Genomic DNA, 25,683 nt, shown 5'->3' with positions numbered 1-25,683 from the left:
TATTACGTAAGGTTATAACAGAGCGACTCGTTCAGTAGACAAAACCAAAAAGAAAAAAAATACGTAACGTTTTAACAGAGCAACTCGTTCAGTAGAAAAAAAAACATAAAAATACTATGTAATGTTATAACAGAGTGACTCATTCAGTAGACAAAACAATAAAAATACTACGTAACGTTATAACAGAGCGACTCGTTCAGTAGATAAAACAATAAAAATACTACGTAAGGTTATAACAGATTGACTCGTTCAGTAGACAAAACAATAAAAATACTACGTAAGGTTATAACAGATTGACTCGTTCAGTAGACAAAACCATAAAAAACACTACGTAACGTTATAACAGAGCGACTCGTTCAGTAGACAAAACAATAAAAATACTACGTAAGGTTATAACAGATTGACTCGTTCAGTAGACAAAACCATAAAAAACACTACGTAACGTTATAACAGAGCGACTCGTTCAGTAGACAAAACCATAAAAAACACTACGTAACGTTATAACAGAGCGACTCGTTCAGTAGACAAAACAATAAAAACACTACGTAAGGTTACAACAGAGTGACTCGTCCAGTATACAAAACCATAAAAATATTACGTAACGTTATAACAGATTGACTCGTTCAGTAGACAAAACCATAAAAATATTACGTAACGTTATAACAGAGCAACTCGTTCAGTAGACAAAACCTTTAAAAAAAACGTTATGTTCTGTTTTATTAAAAGAATACTTTGTTTTGTGAGAAACAACCGTTTCTACTTAACACGTATAATTACCTACTGACGATGGAAAATACTTGTGTAAATTATCACCTCGGCTTGTAGAGAAATTAACCCTCGTAGAGTCGGGATATCAGTTATCATATCCTCTGTTTATCAATCTGTTATATCTTACTCGTTAACACCGCTAATTCTAAAGCTCTGTTCACACTAGAAGCTGGATTTCGTCGGATAATCATGTTGATTTGGATGGAAGCGCTTTCAATTCGGACAGGAAACGAAGGACGTACTAGTCCAGCAAGGTACAGAACTCTATTGGTTTGTTGGTAGATGACAAGTTAACGTCCGCTTCCAGCTAACTGATATCACAGACTACGTAGTTGTTGGTAAATGTCAAGTTATCGTCCGCTTCCAGCTAACTGATATCGCACACTAGCTCGTCGCAGTCGCAATAGTTGGTAATAATGGTAACGCTCTTTGAACATCCATACCAGATGGTAGATATTATGTCTAGCTTGTACCGGAATGAAACTCCATTTAATTTTCTCAATTCTGGAACCGATTCCATGTGAATCATCTTAAATCAACTAGAATGGCATCTGTTCCTCGTGTTCTATATCTGACAGATTGGGAAATTGAGAGGTTCGAACCCGTGGTACCTATTTACTGACCAGATGGTAGATATATCATGTCTTGATGTTGATTGTTTACATACCTAGTTATACCAAACATATTCTTTGTTAGACATATACACTCCACATGGTGTGGTTTACGTCTTTCTACCAAACTTGACCATTGACTTTATTGTATCATCGTTTGAATTACGCCTAGATATATCCACTGCACATGGCGTGGATTACGTCTTCTACTTAACCATTGACTAGACCTCATCGTCGTTAAAACTACACCCACATGTACCGCCTTTATTAGCCTAAATGGTGCAGAAAGTAGGACGTAAAACTCCATTCATTTCATTTACACCCACATTGCATCAGTTTATATCGTATACTACTCCCGAGTTTTATTGTACACAATGTTTCAACAATTTACATTATATCATCAATTTATATGGTATACTACTCCCGAGTTTTATTGTACACGATGTTTCAACAATTTACATTGTCATCATCAGTTTATATGGTATACTACTCCTAAGTTTTATTGGATTCAACGTTTCAACAATTTACATTGTTATCATCAGTTTATATGTACACTGCTACCGAGTTTTATTGTACACAATGTTTCAACAATTTACATTGTTATCATCGGTTTATATAGTATACTCCTCCCGAGTTTTATTGTACACAATGTTTCAACAATTTACATTATATCATCAATTTATATGGTATACTACTCCCGAGTTTTATTGTACACAATGTTTCAACAATTTACATTGTTATCATCAGTTTATATGGTATACTACTCCCGAGTTTTATTGTACACAATGTTTCAACAATTTACATTTTTATCGTCCGTTTTTATAAAGAACGTTTCAACAATTTACATCAATATCAGAGACTGTATTTGAGCTATGATACGACCTAGAGTTCTGATGGTCTTAAAGTATTCCAATAAATCATTAAACACTAAAAGGTACTCGAGACTATATTCGTACTACAATTACGGCTCAGAGTTTCGATTGTGTTATATGATTACTCTATGCAAGGTAAATAGTAAAAACTATAACTCGATTACACAAAACATATGTTTATTATACACAGAATAAACATCCCTGTTATTCTTCCTCCATCTCTCGCTGGTAAATTGACAAATTATACATAGACAAATACACTAATATTAAGAAGAAACTGCTGCTCTTTAACTATGGTTTTGTTCGTCTTCATTAACTAATCAGTGCAGAGTAATTGGAGCTTTTTCTAAGAATTACAGGAACCATAGACGACAGGTAAAAAATCGGAATGGTGTAAATAGAAGTGTCCTTGATACACAAACAAAGACTGGAAAATTAGAATGATGTCAATAGAAGTTATAAGTGTCTCTGATACACATACAAGGACTAGAAAATCAGAATGGTGTAAATAGAAGCTATAAGTGTCTCTGATACACATACAAAGACTAGAAAATCAGAATGGTATGCATAGTAGCTATAAGTGTCTCTGATACACATACAAAGACTAGAAAATCAGAATGGTATGCATAGTAGCTATAAGTGTCCCTGATACACAAACAAAGACTGGTAAATCAGAATGATGTCAATAGTAGCTATAAGTGTCCCTGATACACATACAAAGACTAGAAAATCAGAATGGTGTAAATAGAAGCTATAAGTGTCTCTGATACACATACAAAGACTAGAAAATCAGAATGGTGTAAATAGAAGCTATAAGTGTCCCTGATACACAAACAAAGACTGGAAAATCAGAATGATGTCAATAGTAGCTATAAGTGTCCCTGATACACATACAAAGACTGGAAAATCAGAATGATGTCAATAGTAGCTATAAGTGTCCCTGATACACAAACAAAGACTGGAAAATCAGAATGATGTCAATAGTAGCTATAAGTGTCCCTGATACACATACAAAGGCTAGAAAAACAGAAAGGTGTAAATAGAAGCTATAAGTGTCTCTGATACACATACAAAGACTAGAAAATCAGAATGGTGTTAATAGAAGCTATAAGTGTCCCTGGTACACATACAAAGGCTAGAAAAACAGAAAGGTGTGCATAGTTGCTATAAGTGTCCCTGATACACATACAAAGACTAGAAAATCAAAATGGTGTAAATAGAAGCTATAAGTGTCCCTGATACACATACAAAGACTAGAAAATTAGAATGTTGTGAATAGAAGCTATAAGTGTCTCTGATACACATACAAAGACTAGAAAATCAGAATGGTGTAAATAGAAACGTACAAATATTCCTGAGGCTCATACCTAGAAAACCTCTTTTGAAACCTTATAAGCAGCAAATGTTATCCTAAAAAATTATATCAAGTAATTCGAGGTTTTTCTCCTCTTTGCCGACCCTTGGTAGTAATGGCATTGAATTACAACCTCTGTAAGGTTGTCGGAGTATTAAAAATGCGCCAAGAGGTATTCCAGTTCTGCTAGCCAAAGGTTTGTTAGAGAATATCTTCATTGACAGGTTGGAATTTTTAACAAAAACAATCAATTACAAAGAGATAAACACTTCTGTATAACATAGAACATGTGTCGGGTAATAGAAACTCACTATTTCCCTAATTGCACACTTCAAAGCGCCGTAGGTCTTCGTTTGTACAGAGTCAGGAGCTCTGCTTTTCTTTTCATTCTTGTAATTGTAATTGACTAGAGCTCTGATGCTGTAGATACATGTTTCTGATTCACAATGCTCGTCAGGACATATTTTTTTTAGTAGAGGGAGGTTGAATTTTCGATAGGTCGTAAGGGTCATGAACAAAGCAAGCCAACTCATTGAACGGAAGAAATCGAGTTTGTATATGTATGAAATCGGACCAAACGCTATAAGTGTCCGATTGCAAATGGTGTCACCTGCATTAAAGAAAAAACACAAAGCCCCCGAATCTGCAAAGTATTACAGGTGTTTTAAGTTTTATAAAGTGGTAAGTACATTATTATCAAATTATGGTACAATTGAAATTTGAAAGATAAGATAAAGTGTTATCTGTGGTTTATCAGTGAATTTTTAGTTCGTGTTTAAACCCAAGAGATCGTGTCATTGTTTCATGACTTGGTGTGAACAATGTCAACTCGTCCTTCAGGTCGTGGTTGAAAACAATCCGGGTTCAGACACCGCAAGTCTTCAATCGCTCCGCTTCCACTGAACTAGAATTGGCCCTGACATCTTAACTATATGAGTCGTGTGTATTGAACTGGTTGAAATGATCTCATATAAACTCATTAAGAGTTAAACGGCGTTAAATTAAAATTATGTATATTGTGTATATCTTATTGGGTAGCAGGTGGGCCGTTATCAAACAATATTCCTTTCGACTTCAGCTCGATATTCCACGCTTTGTTCCAGTAAACATTTTATACACCTCAAAGCTAACTTTTCCCTTCGTTTATTTACATCAGTGATTTCCTCTGACGTCCGCGCAGTATATTTAGTACAGCCTATAATTTGAACAATCGGATTCCTCAGACTGAACATAATCCAATGTCTTTTATGTTGGTTAATACAGATTGTGGTGCTCTCTTTCAGGTCCGCGTTGTTATTTTTTCCACTCTTTTTGAAGCAGAATACTCTTTTTTCTCTAAGATTCTAATCAGACATTTTCGTTCCAAAAACAAAATATTACTCCATACTATAATCTCTTTCAAACCACCTTGAACAATTTTGTCTGATTAGAGGCGTCTCTAAGCCTTCAATAAGAACATGTCCGTGACCTGCTTAGAGTCAAAGTTTCTAGAGTTATAATTAAAGGGCGCTGTGAGGGAGTTGGTGATCTATAATTTGTGAGCTCGGTGAAATTTATTGAATTAAACGCATGTTAATATCAGAACAAAGTGAATATTGTACTATATTGTTAAAGAATGATAATTATAGTGAAATGATGTTAGATCTACAACTTATCAAGTTTCCTCCTGAATATATCATTAATCATCTTCAGCATCATCGTTCCCAAAATATGTCCATTCCATTGCAGCAACTAAACACTATATACACCATTGCCCCTCCTGATATATTACTTTCCCCTTCTGAACAATCAAGTCTGGTTACCGGTCTGATTTCAAGCTACATTAGATGCAAACAATATATTTAAGGCTCGCTGATGTGACATTTTTCTGACAGATAAAGCGGACGTGGTCCGAAGTTTGTCGAAACTATGTATTTTAATGACGAAGGGAATTCAGACTGCACATTCTCAAAACACTCTTAGTTATAGGATGTCTTAACTTCTAACACTGTTTCTAGGATATCCTAGAGCTGGTTTTGAGAATACGTGGCCAGGTTGTTAGCAAGAAGACGCTGGTGATAGTGATTGCATCAGAACAGAAATATAATGAAAGATATAATCTATCTACGATGGTTTACTCTGAAAACATACACAGATAAACAGCAAATGGAAAACAAACTCAGTATTATGCACTTGTTAAAATAAACAATTATTTATACACAGAACTAATATTGTCAAAGAAATTTTGTTTATCAGTAAGAAGAGCAATGTCGACCACGAAGGGGCAGAATGCTAGAGCAACTGGGTCTTACAACAAACTACTTCTTGCAACCAATGGTAGAATCTTAACCATCGAAGAATTTAGCCGACTTGAGACTGAAAAGCTTCAGTTTCTTGCAGGTGCCCTTGTTTATTGTATTTGGTAGGCCATATAAGCATTTCACTCGACTGCAAAGGATCCCATGCTTTGAATCAACAGTCGACCTTAGTGAATCTGATCTCACGTGTGATTTCTTACACGTTCCTAAATTCTCTGTTGTACCAAATTGAATTATTTCCATTTATTTGTCCCAGTAGTAAAGACTAGTCATAAGACTCTAGTATGGTATAAGTGGTTTATGTTATTATATGAAGTATAACTAGAGCCAATTTGATTGACAGTTGATCGATCACGTGCTATTATTCCTTATTATATTACCATCAAGACTCACAGAAGCCCTTTACCAGAACTTCTGAGATTTCCTTCTTATTATACTATCATTTCTTCCTTCTTTTCAGCTTCTCTTGAAGAGCTCCAATGAAGTATAATAGTATATTTCCACCTTTCCTTTTATTTTTCCTGAAGAGCTCACATCACATTCTTTATCATTTCCACCTTCTTTAGATTTTTCTTGAAGAGTTCGTATCACGTGTTGATATCTATTTCCGGTACGCTACATAAAATGGTTATGGATACGTTGATTGGACGAATCAATTTATTTATTATAGGAATAAAAGAGTCGTGATTGACAATATAAGATATTTATGGTTCGTGTTTTTGAATAATCCTAGTAACGACTGACATAAAAACTCTGTCGTAAAAATAAAAACTCAAATTACGAATGACTTAACTTCTAAACCTGCTACTCACTCAATTTACGAAATCATGACAAGGACGATATTCATAAAACGTAAATGACAAAACCGGGTAACTAAGAGAATACAGTTTTATTGGATCTTTCAAGATCGTTCAGGAAGGTATCCTCGGCTTGCAGGTCCCTCGGTCAACCTTAATTAGACCAATCAGAAGCATAAAGGGGAGACGTAGCACGCAATTCTATTTTATAACTGAATACCAAAATTTCCCTGGAATAAACCCACATTAACATGTAATAATGACCTTCCTCTAGGCTAGTAATTTCAAATGTTGCCTTACTTGCTGTGACTTAACCCCAGAGTCATCTACAGGCGTTTAAACCACGCATCAATGACAATTAATAGAAATAAATGATACATGTAGTTTTAAACGTTTGAAGAGGCGGCTTGGCACTGGTTTTAGTGGATGTATAACCAAGTTAGCTGGTTTTAGACTTGTTACATCTTCGTTTCAACCCTCTTATCCAGTGGTATTTCTACTAAGGGAGAGTGGGGGAGGTAGGGCCTGATTCGTCATAGTTTCAAAGTTCTTATCATTAGTTCTTAATAACCTTGTTCTGTTTGACCTCCTCAATAATTCTGTGACCTCCACTCGGCCCGTTCACCTCATGGTTCAAAGAAACGCCTCCGCCCTTATTCTAATAGTTCCGGACGCGTCATTGTGGCAATGAGCACCATCGTGTCCTCATAAACTTTCCGGTTTCCGTACCCGCATCCTTTCTACCTAAAGATACTTAATGAGCCAGTAACTCGGTGTAATCGTTCGGAATAAAAACACTATGTCTCTACACTATTTTAAACTAAACACCATTAAAGAATCTTGGTCAACCGTTCACCTCTATTAGTCTGAAGCAGAATTGTAAATGAGATAAAATCCAAAGTCATCCCGACATCCAAACATCTCATTTCCGGTTGTTACTTCCGGTTTCGTGACTTGACAAACCGCGGCGCCACTGTAGCAGGTTTTATGGCTCTGCTAGATCGGTATGAGGAGATTGGTGATCGTGAGGTAATGAAGCCTCCTAAATACATCGTAAACTGCTCAGATGAATAATTATCTACTCTGAGACGACATGACTGAATTCTGCCATGGAGGCTTCTATAATAGAATCAACTGACATACGTTTTAAAACAAAAATTAAAACGATATAATCAAAATAAATAGTCGGTACTTTTCATTCCTTATTAAAAATTGTGGGATAGACAAACCCAAAGGTAGGGCAATATGACACCTTTAAAAGTAACCTCATTAGAACGAGAAGTGGTAGAAAACTTGTAAGATTACAACGGAGAAATGAAATCATGAAATTGGTAAGTGCATGTCTGAATTAACCCTAATACAACCAATATATCCACGTCACGCTTGCAATCGTAACAAGAGGCAGTATCAATATCTGTTTAAGATGTTTGCTTTGTGACAGACGGTTGTCTTGCGGCGATACGGAAATAGATCTACGTCAATATCGGATCGACTGTAACGCAATTGTCACAAGTTATAAGCGTGAATAACCTCTGCATCTTAGACAAAGATTCCGATATTCCTCACGAATGATTTATTTACATTCAATGAAGAAGATGTTTTATAACTTGTTTAAGCATGATTGCCGAGCCGCCGGGCAAATACTCCCGATATGTTTTAGGTCTATGACGTCTCTTCCAGACCTGCATCTAATAGAAATTGGACAGAAGGTGGTGGCTGGCTCACATTATGTCTATCAGAGACACGTACAGACTCTATTTACATCATTTTTGTTTCTCGGGCGCCTGCTGTTACTTTCGCTTTCACCATTTGTTTCCGATACACACATAAAGAGGTCTATCGGGGACACTAATAACTTCTGAAACACCATTCTGACTTTCACCAGACGTCTGCGGTTTCTGTAAACTTTTAAAGATTAACTAAATCTAACCGCTGTTATAAAACAATTTTCAAAAAGCGGATTGTCTTGTCTTCAGTAACCTATTGAATTGACACGACTCGTTCAAGCAAATAAAAAAAAACAGTTTTCCAAGTGAACGGATGGATGGATTCCTGCCAAGAAAACATAACATTGAAAACGGCTCACTTCACCTCAGATTTAAATTGTTTGCTTGATTTGTTTCTTTCTGAATAACAATTTCACCACATAGACGGCTTATCCCCAGGGGCCAGCTACATCGTCATTGCCAATCTAAATCTCTTCACGCAAATGAGGCGCTGCTAGCTTGGAGGCTTGGTGGATCGGTTAGGCAGGGATAGCTTGGTTGAGAAAGAGTCTGCTTGGTTAGGGGGCGGGTTAGTTTGGTTATTGGGATAGGCTTTGGTGTCGAGGGTGGCTTGGTGGATCGGTCAGGTAGGGATAGCTTTGTTGAGGAAGAGTCTGCTTGGGTAGGGGGCGGGGATAGTTTGGTTATTGGGGGAGGCTTTGGTTTTGAGGGTGGCTTGGTTAGTGCTATTGATTTGCTTGGGATCGCAGCTTACTTGGTTTGGGGGTTGGTGGCTTGATTAGGGAGATGTTTCTTGGTAGCTTTTAGGAAGGAGTGGCTTTGTGACTTGGTGGTTTTGTGGAGGGATGACTTGGTGGCTTGGTTGGGGAGATCTGCATGGTTGTAGTTCTGACAACAGACCATGACAGTGTAAAAATGCTCGTGTTAAAATTTGACTTGAAACACATTTTACTCAAAGTTTTTTTGTTGTAACAAACCTCAAGGGTGTTTCTGACGATAAAATCTGTGTTTTCACTTAAAGAGAAATCTTCTGCACCAGTGAAGAATGAAATCCGTCTGTAGAATCTGAAGAATATTCAATGTTAAAACTTAATGGCATTTACATGGTGCAATACTAGGCTAATTTATTCTCAATATAGATAGCAGATCTATAAATAGATCAGAATTATAAAAGTTCTAAAGTTTTTTAGAAAAAGTATTTGGTATGGCAACAGACTTCAAGTTTCTAAAAAAAGGAAATTTAGATGGAAACCAAAAGTGATTTGTCAATACCTTATAATACCACTGTAAAAACGTTTAGTCGTTCGGGGGAACATTAAACCCGAGCCCCGTGTGATACAGGCTTTTCATGTTAAAGATCTCGACGTTGGAAATCGAAAGAGAGTAGATTAATGACACTGTCTTGATCATCATTCAGACACGGGAAAATCGACCAATTCCATTACTACAAGTATACACCATACACCATTACCCCTCCGAACAATCAAGTCTGGTGAGCAAGCTTATATCTGTTCCAACAGAATATGTGGTTTGGTGTTGCAGGAAGCTGATGAAACATCATGTACTCCAACACAGTCTAAGTTGATAACTTCTCATTCGTCTACAATTAAATGAATTTTCAGAAGTGATTTGAATTGTTGAAAGTCAGTTCTTCAGCAGGTTAAGCGGGACATTTTGACCACGATACTCACTGGAATATTATAAAATTAACACATGTCATTATTGTTCCTAAGCTATTTATGATGGATTGCTGCTGGTCTTGGAGTTCAGAAGACTGAAATCTTATCATGCGTCTTTCATCGCGTTTAGGGAAAGTTTCTCATATTAAAATGGAATGAAATCGGTAAAAGAGTATGAAATTTCTGCATCTTCTGTATGATTGGTTCGACCTCTTAGCACCTCAATTTATTCTCATGTTAATTCATTTTCATTTTCTGGACGAAATTTCCCATGTTCAATTAACCTCGGGCTTTAAAAGTCACGTGATTGATGTTAAAAGAATGGGAAATATTTTAATGCAATTTAAAGTATGGGATGGTTTAAAAAATTACATCTAAGAATGTCGATTTCGAGAAGGGAGGGATTTAGTCCCAAGATGTACAGGCCTAGTATGGAACAAATACTTCACTTAAAAATTGGAATACACGATCTGGAACTGTGGGATATTTCTGGTTGTTACATACTGACGGGCTTTAGTTTGCTATGAACAAGTTTGTCATTTAAGTGATGCTTTTTTGAATAAGCTACAATCCCGTGAGGGAATTTTTATTGCAAACTCTCATAATGGGCATGGACATCGACATACATTTCATAAAATATTAATTAAAGCATCGCTCATCAGAGGTTCTGATTTCAGCATGATTTATCTTTTAATTCTTTAACCTGCTTATATTCGGCAATTAGTTAAAACAAACATCATTGACGAGAGTTAAAGTTTTAAAAACTTGTTTATTTTCAATCTTCACAGACGTTTTCTAGTTGAGATCAGATCTTAAAATTATTGTCAAAATGAAAATAAACAAACTTGGTAAAGATTTGTAAAAGCCATTCATAGTTGTATCTGCTGTGAAGTGTTCGTATACAATCAAAATAAACATACACCAACTTACACAAGTAGACTATTCAAGATTTAAAAATACTTTTGCGTTTGTCGATTACTTCATTTGAAGGATAAGACCATCGTATTTCAGATGTCGATCTATTTTTACTTTGAGTGGTGAAACTCCAGAATTAACTAAAACAAACCAATCGGAAACATTCTGACAACAGAAATCTGCCGTGAGCATAGGCTGCTGTTCCTGTACTGTTTTCTTTTAACAACACAAATCAGTTGTATGTTATTACACATTACTTTTGGGATCAATGGTAGAACACTGCTATCGTGTCACAATCTGCTAGGTAGTTGAACAGTATGTAATGGCGGATCACTACTATCGTGTCACATTATGCTAGCTAGATGGACAGTATGTAATGGTGGCACAATGCTATCGTGTCACAATCTACTAGGTACTTGAACAGTATGTAATGGAGGCTTACTACTATCGTGTCACAATCTGCTAGCTAGATATACAGTATGTAATGGCGACTTATTGCTATCGTGTCACAATTTGCTAGCTAGATGACCACTCTGTAATGGTGCATCACTGCTATCGTGTCACAATCTACTAGGTAGTTGGACAGTATGTAATGGTGGCTCTCTGTTATCTTGTCATAATCTGCTAGCTCGATGTACAGTATTTTATGGCGGCTTATTGCTATCGTGTCACAATCTGCTAGCTATTGGAGTTGGACGTTGCTTACCAAGCTACTCAACTAAAATTCAAATCAAACGGTCTGCGATTATAGAATATAAAAACTATAAAATGCTATAAAGGAAAATATTATTATGCTGTTTTATTAATGCTGGTGAAGAAAACCATTAAATTGGTGAAAACCAAGTCAGTTTTATACTCGTGCAGTTTTTCCAATAGTCAATCTTTTACATCAAAGATAATAATTTGTATGATTAAAATCATTTTTTGTCAGACCATAAAAACACAAAATTGTAAATTTCCATGAGTTGGCGTAACAAGCATCTTAAGAGGGTTAGGCCTAAGGTATTTTAACCCCTCTTGAAGACTTAATAGGACACTACCACTGGACTTTCTGCTTGTCATCAATTTTTGGGGATCAAGGCAGTTAATGATATTCGTTTGGTATTTGGATTTTGTCAGCTTGACATCCCTTTCAGATAGTTCACGTAGCAACAAAGATATTTGTGAAGATTCAGGTGCGATTTCAAGACATAAACACGAACAGTCCATATTATTTTGAGGTGGAATAAGTATATATGATCATGATATACATATGGTTTATATACAGTTAATTACTACTTATTCTACCTAAAATCAAAGTAGACTGTTCCTATTTATGACTGTAGGACATCGTAGCGTTAAGATCATTTCGAGAACACTGGCAAACCCTCATTATATTATCATGTAGTAATAGTAGTTTCATAATTCTACGTTCACTTAATGAGTAGTTTTTTAAATTCTATTAAAATCACACCATGAATGAGCAACTATAGTAGAGCTAGAGGCCCCACGGGCTTTGTATATTGATCCAAACATAATGCTTTAAATAATTTGTGTTTATTACCGGTAAAAACATTATCATTGTTTGACTTGCATTATTATATCATTAGTATATAATGCATTAAAGTAGGTATACCACTTAGATTTCCTTGTTACTTCTATTAAAGACAGAATGCCAAATAAAAATTATATCTTAAGCGTTTATGAAAAATATACTTCCTCATGAGTTTTATTTACTCAACGTTTCTACAATTTACATTGTCGTCATCAGTTTTTATGGTATACTACTCAAAGGTTTTATGCCCACAATGTTTCAACAATTTACATTGCCATCAGCTAAACGTTACAAAACGTTTCTACAATTTACATGGTCATCATCAATTTATTGTACACAGCGTTTCTACAATTTACATTGTCGTCATCAGTTTTTATGGTATACTACTTAAAGGTTTTATTGCACACAATGTTTCAACAATTTACATTGCCATCAGCTAAACGTTACAAAACGTTTCTACAATTTACATGGTCATCATCAATTTATTGTACACATCGTTTCTACAATTTACATTACCATCAGCAAAATGTCATGTTAGTTAATATGTTATTAGTAATGTATTATTTTTCTAATTTCAGTGATAGTTCTATGTGCCTCGCCGGACGCTGTTAGAAATATCATGATTAAAGCTCACGAGTTAAATTTTGACAATGGAGAATATGTCTTCTTTAACATCGACCTTTTCAGCAGGTAAGCTTTAAGCTTTTTGCCTTTTTATGTTTTGCTATGTAATGAGTATTGCTCAAACAGCAGGAATGTTCATACTTCTCTAATGATTTAAGCTTTCATATTATTAGCGATGCGTATAAAAGACGCAAGAGCTCCAGGAGATACAGATGTTTTAGAAGCCCTAAAGCTACTCAACTGTTTTGCGCTTAGATATTTTAAGCTCTCGTGGTACATTGGTACCGCTGATACTAATATCCAGGGAATTTTTAATGCTTCAGTGCCATTAAACTTGATTTTTTTAAGCTCTCATATTTTAGTAAATGTTATCAGCAATACTGAACCGAAAGCTCTTAAGCCACTTGACCGTGCTAAGCTTTCATATACGAGTTATATGCCCTGCTCTACTGTTCTATTTTTAATTGCTTGGGTTACTTTAATCTTGAAACTAAATATGACCTTACTTCCTTCTTAAACTGTTTTATCATCAGTCTGAAATCTGAATTGTAAATTGAACATTATTGACTTAAGTTATAAATAAATATTAATGTCAACAAATTAGATATAATCCGAGATGATCCGTCTCTTATCAGTCGGATTATCTCGGATTATAATCAGATTAAATCGACCACATATTAAAACACAACCTAGTTTCACAGGATTAGATTCTAGGTCTTAAGATGGAAAGATGACCGATAAGGGATATTAATTTCAGCTGTCTGTACAGCCATGGCGTTTGTATGAATCACTGATTGATGGGGAGTCGGGGGGGGGGGAGGGGGAAGGGGGTAGGTCCACAGAACTCTCAAGGGGGGCTTCAAGGTTTTTATCCCCCTGAAAAAGAATAAGAAGGGGGAAGGTCAAAGCTAGGACCACCTCAGTTCTGCTTGCTTTCTTCCTTTTCCAAAAGAAAAAAAATACATTGAGAGACTCTCCGAAATAAGGAAAAATGTTTTAGTTTAGACATGATAGCTTTAACTAAAGTTTATCGAATCTTTTTTAGTTTGGACATGATAGCTTTAAAGTTAATTAACCTGTATGAAACTGACTGAGAAGGACTCTATTGTGAGTTATAGTATAGATATAGAAACATTGTTTATTTCCGTTCTTCAATCTATATTTATGATTATCATACATATATTACCATATCATTATCACCCAAGGCTTTCTGCTTGTTTTAAAGGGATTGTAAAAGGTTTTTCTTAAAACTTTTTGTGCATCAGGGACAAAATTTTCAAAGGTCTGTGGTTCTTGCAATTATAATAAAACTAAAAGAGTATGAAATCTATATTGCACAAACCAATGTCAAGCCATTTAGTGATATTATTTCTTATGACTCTTTAGCACTGAATATTTATCTAAGGTAAACAGAGTGCCTGTCTTATGTCTCTTACAGTTTGGTACTGACTGTATTTGACTGTATCAGATTGGTTTAAAGTTTATGATTCTAGAGTACACAATGTTTAAGTTAATGCTGACAGTAGGCATATCATATTTTGAATAAAAAAAAGTGAATGATGCAAATTGATTCTGTCGATGTACCTGATACACATACAAAGGATAGACACAGTGGCAGAGCCAAACGGGGGGCAGAGGGGGCTACGTTAGAGATTCCGACAACCTCATATATTGCCCCTACCCCCTTTCCCTCGGATGTAAACCTGTCTCCAACACTGGCTAGACAATCTCTTTACAATCTCTTTAAAATCAAGGTGAGCCAGTCTCAGTTCTGAGGTGGGTTTGTTATTGTCTCCGTGCCCCCCTTTCCCTCGAACGTAAACCTGGCTCCAACACTGGCTAGACAATTTCTTTAAAGTCAAGGTGAGCCAGTCTTGGTTCTGAGGTGGGTTTTTATTGTCTCCCTGCACCCCTTGGACTGTCATCACTGCTGTTTAGTTACCTCACTTGTTTCTGAGTCTTATAACAGACCAGAGTTTATGACTGTAAAGTACCAAATGTCAGATTAACGCCATCAGAATAAAATCAACGTGAATCTACCGTAGGTTAATCAATTGACAATGTTCTTTTCATTTCTTTAGCCCTTTGTACTTGGCTTACTTAATAGATTTAGCCATTTCGACTTAACTTCAATACGCCTCTCCCAGACATTTCATGTCTTCCATTAAAAATCTTCATTGGTGTTTCTGCTTCGTTAGACAGTTCCTAACAACTTTGGCTGGAAGCTATTCGAATAGATCATGCTTGTTGGTTTTTCTGTTAAGACAATAATCGAAGCCTATCTTTTATTTAATGACTAAATTAAGACCTGCCTCACAATCAGGTTGTCCGCTTGTTAAATGGTGGTCGTAGGTTCTAGTCTCAGTCAGCATGTTTTGAATAAGTCAACTTTCTTCATAATTCCAGCTGTAAATGGGTACAGATAATCCAGGAAAGGTCAATGCCAAGAGGTTTGGACAAGGACCAGCTGGACGAAGGGTAGTCAGTATCCTTGTAAAATCATTACCAAGAGATATGACCAATGACCAACTGGTAGACAAGGTTCTCTTGAACCTTAGTTGTTAACCTTTTAAAAATCATTCACGAGAGGTTTGACCAAGGACCAGCTGGTAGAAAGGATCCTTAAGGGAGCCTTAGTTGTTAACCTTGTAAACATTACCAAAATGTCGGTCAATGACCAGCTGGTAGACAAGATTCTCTTGAACCTAAGTTGTTAACCTTGTAAATAAACTAAATTTATTTTTTTTATTTTGAATGGTTATGAAACCTTTTGCTTTGTTTAGTTAAGAAAAGTAAATAAATTTCTATGGTTTGTTCATCTATTGATGAATCTGAAGACCTTGAAAATGCCAAAGATTTTTTCTAGGACCATTCTCTACTAAATACGGCCTTTCCTCGTTATAAGACCTGTTAACTTTATGAATGGAGGTCTGTCGATGGAACTCCAAGACAGGAAATTGGGTTGAAAAGTTGTGGAAATACATTAGTCAAAGAAATTAATGTCTCGAACTAGCTAGTAGATCTGTGAAACGGGTATTGATGAAATTCTACAAAGAGTGGTATTAAGTGTTCTGAAAGATGAGCAAGCCCTGCTAGCTACACACTGCAATAATTATCAAACAAAAGCAGCAAGGCATATTGGGATTTATATATCGTATGGTGTTGGATTTTGACTCTGTTTTCATGTTTTGGACTAACAAATTAGTTGTATATTAGATTATTGATCTCTATTTTGCATGTTGTTGGATTCTGAATCTGTTTGCATGTTTTGGACTGACAATTTTGTTATTGAAAAATGGTCAGCTAGATATTTTCATTACTGGAATCTGTATATTGCAGTGGATCGTAATTTATTTTTCACCATAATAATAATAATAATGATAAAATCTTTATGAATAACTTTTATATATTTCAGTAAAAATGCCAGTGAGAGACCGTGGTACCGTGAAAACGATACTGAAGAGCGGAATGATAAAGCCAGAAAAGCCTACGATGCCCTAATGACTGTAACATTGAGAAAACCAAACAGCCCCGAATACAGGATGTTCTCTGAAGAGGTGAAGAAACGAGCTAAAACCATGTATAATAATTTTACTTATGGAGAAGAAGAGGTAACACATTTCTATTACTTGTGTTGAGGTCCAAAGGGAAATAAAATGATGACTTAGCCAGAAGTCAGTTTTGGTCACCTGTGTCTCTTTTCAGAAAAGAAACCCAATTTCCGGTTCTATTGCAATTGAATAAAAGCTTACTCCTTCAATGTTTCAGGTGAACAGTTTTGTGGGAGCCTTCCATGATGCAGTATTATTGTACTCCCTGGCGTTGAATGAGACTCTTGAAGCCAACATCTCAATATCCAACGGATCTCACATTACCCAGAGGATGTGGAATAGAACATTTGAAGGTAAGATCGAATTCACCCTATTCCCCCCCTCTAACCCTGTCCTTTCTTATACTGACTATCAGACTGGCATCACACAAAATCAATCATATCGGTATATGAAACAATGAGGACCCATGGGTAACAAGACGATTGACCAAGGACGAGCTGGTAGAAAGGATCTTTGTAAATCTAAATTGTTATCCTTGCAAAAACATTACCAAGAGGCTTGATCAAGGACCAGCTGATAGAAAGAATCCTTGAGAACCTAAGTTGTTATCCTTGTAAAATATAGTTGTTTTTATCTTCCTTTCTTTTTTTAAAAGCGAATTTTTAATGATGACAAAAACATCACGTAAATTTTATAATTAGTGACTTGCCGTAAAACAAGTGTAAGCAAGATTAGAATAAGATCGAATATAATCAGAATAAAGATTCATTCCCTGGAAAACTTAAAATGACGGAATAAATCTATCAATTACAGAGTCGTCAATTTCCGAAGATTTATCTGAATTATTCCACCATGTTTTCATCAAAGACCCTAATTTATTTAAATCATTGTAACATAGATAAAAACAAAATTTTCTGCATTTTCCCCAGATTTTCATGGTCGTAAGATTACGATGTAATTTTACAATCTGTTTCGCTTATTTTATTAGCGACATAAAAATCACATTTGGTCGTTTTTCAGGCAGATTTATTCCCTGACAGCGATGGTTTAAATTTAAATCACGCAAAACAATCAGATTTCTTGTTGGAAAATCAACACGGGGTAAATTAGATTTCAAAAATGATTTGGATTCAGTATTGAATAATTCTCCCTCTTTAATCATCTGATAACTGAAGCAAAAACATGGTGATTTAAACATCACATAAATCAACTTTTTTCTATATGTTTCTACAAGAAATATATTGAACAGTGAATTAAAGAGACTCTTCAAGGTTTTTGTGTTTTGGTGATTCTGATTTTCTAGTCTTTGTATGTGTATCAGAGACACTTATAGCTTCTATTAGCACCATTCTGATATTCTAGTCTTTGTATGTGTACCGGGTACACTTATAGCTTCTATTTACACCATTCTGATATTCTAGTCTTTGTATGTGTACCGGGTACACTTATAGCTTCTATTCACACCATTCTGATATTCTAGTCTTTGTATGTGTATCAGAGACACTTATAGCTTCTATTCACACCATTCTGATATTCTAGTCTTTGTATGTGTATCAGAGACACTTATAGCTTCTATTTACACCATTCTGATTTTCTAGTCTTTGTATGTGTATCGGGTACACTTATAGCTTCTATTCACACCATTCTGATATTCTAGTCTTTGTATGTGTATTAGAGACACTTATAGCTTCTATTTACACCATTCTGATTTTCTAGTCTTTGTATGTGTATTGGGTACACTTATAGCTTCTATTCACACTATTCTGATATTCTAGTCTTTGTATGTGTATCAGAGACACTTATAGCTACTATTTACACCATTCTGATTTTCTAGTCTTTGTATGTGTATCGGGTACACTTATAGCTTCTATTCACACTATTCTGATATTCTAGTCTTTGTATGTGTATCAGAGACACTTATAACTTCTATTTAAACCATTCTGATTTTCTAGTCTTTGTATATGTATCAGAGACACTTATAGCTTCTATTTACACCATTCTGATTTTCTAGTCTTTGTATGTGTATCAGAGACACTTATAGCTTCTATTTACACCATTCTGATTTTCTAGTCTTTGTATATGTATCAGAGACACTTATAGCTTCTATTTACACCATTCTGATTTTCTAGTCTTTGTATGTGTATCAGAGACACTCATAACTTCTATTTAAACCAGTCTGATTTTCTAGTCTTTGTATATGTATCAGAGACACTTATAGCTTCTATTTACACCATTCTGATTTTCTAGTCTTTGTATGCGTATCGGGTACACTTATAGCTTTTATTCACACTATTCTGATATTCTAGTCTTTGTATGTGTATCAGAGACACTTATAGCTTCTATTTAAACCATTCTGATTTTCTAGTCTTTGTATGTGTATCAGAGACACTTATAGCTACTATTTACACCATTCTGATTTTCTAGTCTTTGTATGTGTATCGGGTACACTTATAGCTTCTATTCACACTATTCTGATATTCTAGTCTTTGTATGTGTATCAGAGACACTTATAACTTCTATTTAAACCATTCTGATTTCTAGTCTTTGTATATGTATCAGAGACACTTATAGCTTCTATTTATACCATTCTGATTTTCTAGTCTTTGTATGTGTATCGGGTACACTTATAGCTTCTATTCACACTATTCTGATTTTCTAGTCTTTGTATGTGTATCAGAGACACTTATAGCTTCTATTTACACCATTCTGATTTTCTAGTCTTTGTATGTGTATCAGGTACACTTATAGCTTCTATTTATACTATTCTAAGAAGCCATAAGTGTCTTGAAAGTCGGTTTGGAGGGAGTAGAAGATATAAGTGTCTCTGATACACATACTAAGCCTAAAAAACACCACTCTTATCTCTCTTTAAGATATATTTGATTTGTGGATGTTATATTTATAACCTGATTAGTATCATGGTGTAAGATCAATCTAAGATGGAGAGTAAGAACTTGTCGTAAAGAAACAAGATGAAAGGAAGAAGAATTTGAGATGAAAGACAATATTTGACAAGTTGTCAAGTAGAGAGGTGGCACCGATTAATGTTCAATCAAACATATTGATCTTCGCAAATTCTAACAAATCCATTTTTAATTCTTAATTTTTTATATGAAATTTCTAAAGCCAGCATTGATTTTGTTTTGTGTTTTTTTTTTCTGAATGTGTCTTGTTATATTGGTTGATAACTGAAGGTATGGAAACTGTTTTTACCTGGCCCTTAGCCAGACTGGATTGTTTGGAGGGGCAAGTAATATATCTGGAGGGATAAGTAATATATCTGGAGGGGCAAGTAATATATCTGGAGGGACAAGTAATATATCTGGAGGGACAAGTAATATATCTGATGGGAGAAGTAATATACCTGAAGGGGCAAGTGATATATCTGGAGGGGAAAGTAATATATTAGGAGGCGCAAGTAATATATCTGGAGGGGCAAGTAATATATCTGGAGGGATAAGTAATATATCTGGTGGGAGAAGTAATATATTTGGAGGGGCAGGTAATATATCTGATGGGAGAAGTAATATATCTGGAGGGGCAAGTAATATATTTGGAGGGGCAAGTAATATATCTGGAGGGGCAAGTGATATATCTGGAGGGGAAAGTGATATATCTGGAGGGGCCAGTAATATATTAGGAGGCGCAAGTAATATATCTGGAGGCGCAAGTAATATATTAGGAGGCGCAAGTAATATATCTGGAGGCGCAAGTAATATATTAGGAGGCGCAAGTAATATATTAGGAGGGGTAATGGTGTATAGTATTTATTTGCAGTATTGAAATTGGTTGGTTGTCCGAATTTTTGCAGGGGGACAATCCATTTTTTCCCCAGGAGTGGTTCTACAAAGATGGACAATGTTGTTATTTCATTAGGCAACTGCAGGCAAGACCTTACATTGTTTTTAGAAAACTGTTTTATAAAAGTAGACAACTGAATTAAGAGCTAAAAGTTTGGAAGTCAATCCTCTTCATTCATTTGGTAAAACAGCTTTCTCAATTGTGATCTATTGTTAGTTAACACCTTGTGTCTATAAAAACGTTAACACACCCTGCCACGTGCTTGCTTAAGCCTGCTGCAGACGAGATGAACTAGCTGAGCTGCCGGTCTCAAAAGGTCGGGAGCTGAGCAACATTCTCACTACTGATTTCACAGCAGACAAGAGCTCTCTCCTGAGATATTATCTCACTAGAAAATCTGTACGTCAACGAAAACAACCGAAGAACGTTCGGACTGCATCCGTGTCAGTTAACTGATCAAAATGGCCTCACTTCACTGTTTTGGAATTCCTTAGAATTCCATCAATGCGTTTTTATTGGTTAGCTACTTTTTCTAGCTCAGCTGGCAGCAGGAGATGCACATGGAGAATTTCTGGCCTCTTGAGGCAAAAAATGTCAAACAAGTAGATAGTTTCCTCGCAGCCTCTCGAGGCAGAAATCTCACTAAAAATTCAGTGTACAGTTTAGCACCCAATCTCTTGAGGCAGGCAGCTCAGTTAGTTTCTCTCGTCTGTGGCAGGGTTTAAGTTCCAAATCTACATAGGCCTATTATCTTAGTTCAGAGCACTAACTCTTAAAGTAACATAGAGATATATGACAAAATTTCTTCAAATAAGAATGACTATTTTTAAAATTGAATGGTTCATGAACAAATATTACCAAGTCGTACTGTCGGTTCCGAGAACAGCCTCCATGTTATAGATCTAAATCAACATACTTGAAGAAAACAATTTTCAAGAAATTCGCAAGATTTTATTTATTTTGCTGGAGGTGATGAAGTTCTTGAAAACACAATGCAACAGTTGGCACGATTTTCACGATATTTTTTGCGAGAAAAAATTTCACAATTTCTCTATTTTCGTCATGAATAATAAAATTTAAAATATCTGTACAATAGAAAATATATCTAGAGATGAACCATATTTGTCCAATGAAAAGGCGTAGTAACAAGTTGTTATTAACAATACTGTAAAAACACTATCATTTAAAATAATGTTGAAAAATATTAGAATTAAAAGAAAAAGGTAAAAACATTTTACACAGATAACAACTTTGATTCACAAAGATCCTTTCTACCAGTTAGTCCTTGACCAAACCTCTTGACATTGATCTTTGGGAGCCGCTGTGGCTCAGTGAGTTAGACACTTGCTCGCTAACCTGAAGGTCCAGGGTTCAATCCCAGCATAGGTCGAGATAATTCCTTTGGATTTTTCAACCCGGTTTCCTCCTGTCAGTGATGCAGGTAAGAGGGGCTGACATGGAAAAAGCGTCTAATTGTTCGTATGGGACAATAAACCGAGGCCCCGTATGCTACAGGCTGTGTACGTTAAAGATCCCTCAACAGTTGGAAATCGAAAAAGAGCAGGCTAATGCCGCTGTCATGGCAAAATTTCCCTCATCGCACTCTGCATGACGTTGCCCGTCTTCATTAGCCCACATGGTGCAGAAAAGTAGGACTGAAACTCCATTCATTTCATTTCATTTTGACATTGATCTTTCAAAGATAATCTAAAGGCTGTGGTCAAATTTTTTTGTTGACCTTAGGGATGATTCAATCTTGATCTATTTCCAGGAATAACTGGCACCGTCAGTATCGACGCCAATGGAGACCGGAATGCTGATTATTCCCTGCTGGATATGAATCCAGAAAACAGTAAATTTGAGGTATGTATTAGTTTGCTTTTAATGTTTATTTGGTATTTAGATTTGTCAACTCGGTATCCCTTTCAGAGAGTCTACACAACTATACTGTTATTTTGGTATTTAGGTCTTTTAACTTGGTGTACCTTTCAGAGAGTCCACATAGCTAATACTATTCATTAAGTATTTATATTAACTATAACAAGAATAGAGAGTATAAAAGAAAATAAATGGGGAGGAAATAGATACATGGAAAGTAAATTAAGATAATATCAGACTGGATAATCAAGACAAAGAGAATTATTGAGTATTAGACATCATTTACATACTGGATTAATCTGGACTGACAGCAGGCCATCCTGACCGTTTATAATGGCGTTATTAAAGTACTGGAGGGGGGGAGGGGGGACTGGTGCTAGTCTTGTATCACAAGGAAGGGGAGATGGGCAGGTCATTCTGATGATGTAAACTTGTGTGTGATGTCACCCTAGTGACCATAAATAACTCTAGTATTGCAGGGTAGAATGGGGGGTGGAGGCTGGAGAAGGGACAATTGAGGGGGACTTGTGAATTGGGTATTTTGATCCCTAAAAATTGGTGCCAATTAAGTAATGAAGGGAGGGGCGGATGAATGGTAACTGTAGTGGACTGATTTGGGGTTTGGAGTTATGATTTACCCCAACTGTGGATCCCTGAAACAAGTATTTAGTGTACTCTGTATAACTTGTAGCCTCTGAAACCTATTTTGTACTTAGAGTGCTCTGTATAGATTATAGGCTAGTCTGCAAACAATCTGTCCTGAGACAAAAGATTATTCCTGTGCCATCTTGATTAAACTCTTGGACTGATATATTTCTGATATATTCAGATTGGTGCCATATAAATTCTGCTATTAACTTCCAGGAACAATGGTTTAGTCTATACAGGTCATCTATATTCAGGACTTGATGCCATAGTCTCAGACAATTCTTAAAGTTCCTGAAATATCAGACTTATCGGCTCTAAGTTTAGTCAATCAGGGTTTTGCTGCCAACCTGTCAAGGTTTCATAGTTTAAATGTTTAAAATGCATTGTTCAATACCAGATTCTTTGAAGAATTAACCCTTTTCTTCTTTGATTGTCATTTTGAAAGACTAATATCTATGTGAACTCTCAGAAAGAGATTTTAAGGTGACAAACCTAAATTACAAATAAAAATTATTAGCTATGTGGACTCTCAGAAAGGGATTTTAAGGTGACAAACCTAAATTATGAATAAATATTATTAGCTATGTGAACACTCTGAAAGTGAAAAGGGATGTTGAGTTGACAAACCTAGATACCACATAAACAATATTAGCTATGTGAACTCTCTGTAAGAGATAATGAGTTGACAAACCTAAATATCAAAATAAACATTATTAGCTATTCATCAATTCTTTGTGATAAGGTTCTACATTACACGCTTTGATTGGTTAGAAATGATTTCTTTAGAACAGGACTATCATATAATACTTGTTAGATTACAATTGAGATGAAAAATATCTGAAAAGAAAGCAAGGAAATTGTAATGTAAATTTAATAAGATTGGATTCAGACAGACAGTCATATCTATCACCAGCTGTATATTTCATTAACAAGATACAAAACATTAATTAACAGAGGATGTCATTAATTTGAAAAAATAATTAAATGACATATTAATATGAAATTAATTAACATATTAATAAGAAACATGTCATAATGTAAGATGAAAGACACAAGGAAATTAGAAAAGATACCATCATCAGAATAGAGAAATTAAATCTATAGTTGATTAAAAATTTTCCTCATTGCACACTTCATGATAATTAACAGAAGGAAATTAAGAAAAATATGTCCCCTTCAGAATAAAGATAAACCCAATGCAGTATCAAAAAGCTCCCTCATTGCACACTGCATGATAAATAACAGAAGGAAATTAGAAAGTTGAAGAGATAGAGAGAGTTATTCATGTTCCTTAAACTGGAGGAGTGTGCTAGTTAAGTTTTCCTCATTGCACACTGCTTTTATTCTTCCTGAGCCCATACACAAGCAGAACAGTAGAATGTAAAACTCCATTTCATTTTTAATTTCAGGTGGTGGCTAATTACTATGGCAACAAGAAGAAATATGAACCAGTTGTGGGTAAAGATATTCACTGGGCAGGTGGATTGACTTCCCCACCCCCTGATACCCCGACTTGTGGCTTTGACGGTTCCAAATGTCCCCCTGAAGGTAAGACATCTTTAATTTAATCGCTCATGTTCAGTGAGCTGAAATGGAAAGAGCTTTCAGTCTGAAGCCCCCTGTTCTATATTCTGTGCTCATAAAGATCCGTAAACAGTTAGAAATCAAACACGAGCAGGCTAATGCCGATGTCCTGACAAAATTTCCCTCATTGCACCCAGCATGGCATTGTCAGTCCTCTTTTACCCAAAGTGGCCCTGAAAAGTAGGAGGTAAAACTCCATTTCATTTGTGAGAATTTTAGAATCCAACAAAACACTAATCTTATAAAGAAAACTGATGTTAAACAAGTGAAGACAAATTACAAATTAATGACAAGTTAATTTAACCTACCGTGCACTGGATGATAGAGTCTTTATTTAAATTTTTTCTGCGATGCCAGACGTTTTGACAGGATAATGAAGATAAAATAAGAAAACTAAACTGAATGTTGCATTAATTTGCTTTGTTCTTCCAATTTGAGACTCTTTAAGACTGGGTAATTGAGATTAATTTGAAGTAATCATTTTACGTCTGGATGATTAGAATATTAAAGGGGTACTTCAGCTATCTGATTCCGTGAAATTACGATATTAGGTCAAATACAAACGTCACATGACGTTTTGAAGTATTAACAATGTTGTCTTTTCTAATTGATCGAGTGAATCACATCATTAAAGATATCTCAACAGTTGGAAATCGGACAAGAGTAGGCTAATACCACTGCCTGAAATATTTCCCTCTTTGGATACTGCATGGTGTTTCCAGTCCTCAATAGCCCAAACAAGTGTAGAAAAGTAGGATGTAGCCTAATATCCCGTTTCACCTCTAGAGTGTCTAAAAGCGCAAATTTAAATGTGCAAAGCACTTAGAAATAGGTTAGCTTTGGGGTTATGTCATAAACAAGCAAATGAATTCATGATAAGATTCCAATACCCTAACAGATTATGCTACAGCAGGTCCTCATCTAGATTGTAACTTTATCTAGCTACAAGTTTCGATCGATTCTGATCCTTCAATCTTTATCATGATGTCATTTAGAGATTCCACCACTGTAGCTGAAGATGTTACACCCTCCCCCCCCCCCCA

The 25,683-nt window shown here is 35.6% G+C and overlaps 1 protein-coding gene across 1 annotated transcript in view; it reads left to right on the top strand.

Annotated features, from left to right (window-relative positions):
- The window catches only part of LOTGIDRAFT_191857 (hypothetical protein), a gene marked incomplete at its 3' end in the record, with an annotated part of 65,536 nt that overhangs the window by 18,046 nt on the left and 21,807 nt on the right, over positions 1-25,683 (top strand). Inside the window, exons 2-6 of the mRNA XM_009060504.1 lie at positions 13,133-13,244; positions 16,594-16,789; positions 16,947-17,082; positions 22,302-22,393; positions 24,466-24,604. Coding sequence (XP_009058752.1) covers positions 13,133-13,244; positions 16,594-16,789; positions 16,947-17,082; positions 22,302-22,393; positions 24,466-24,604 — 675 coding nt within the window. The remainder of the gene's footprint in view (positions 1-13,132; positions 13,245-16,593; positions 16,790-16,946; positions 17,083-22,301; positions 22,394-24,465; positions 24,605-25,683) is intronic.

Source organism: Lottia gigantea, assembly GCF_000327385.1.
Source record: "Lottia gigantea unplaced genomic scaffold LOTGIsca_43, whole genome shotgun sequence".
NCBI lineage: Eukaryota > Metazoa > Mollusca > Gastropoda > Lottiidae > Lottia > Lottia gigantea.
Note: the sequence above shows the minus strand (reverse complement) of the source record. Positions and strands in the feature narration are given on the sequence as shown.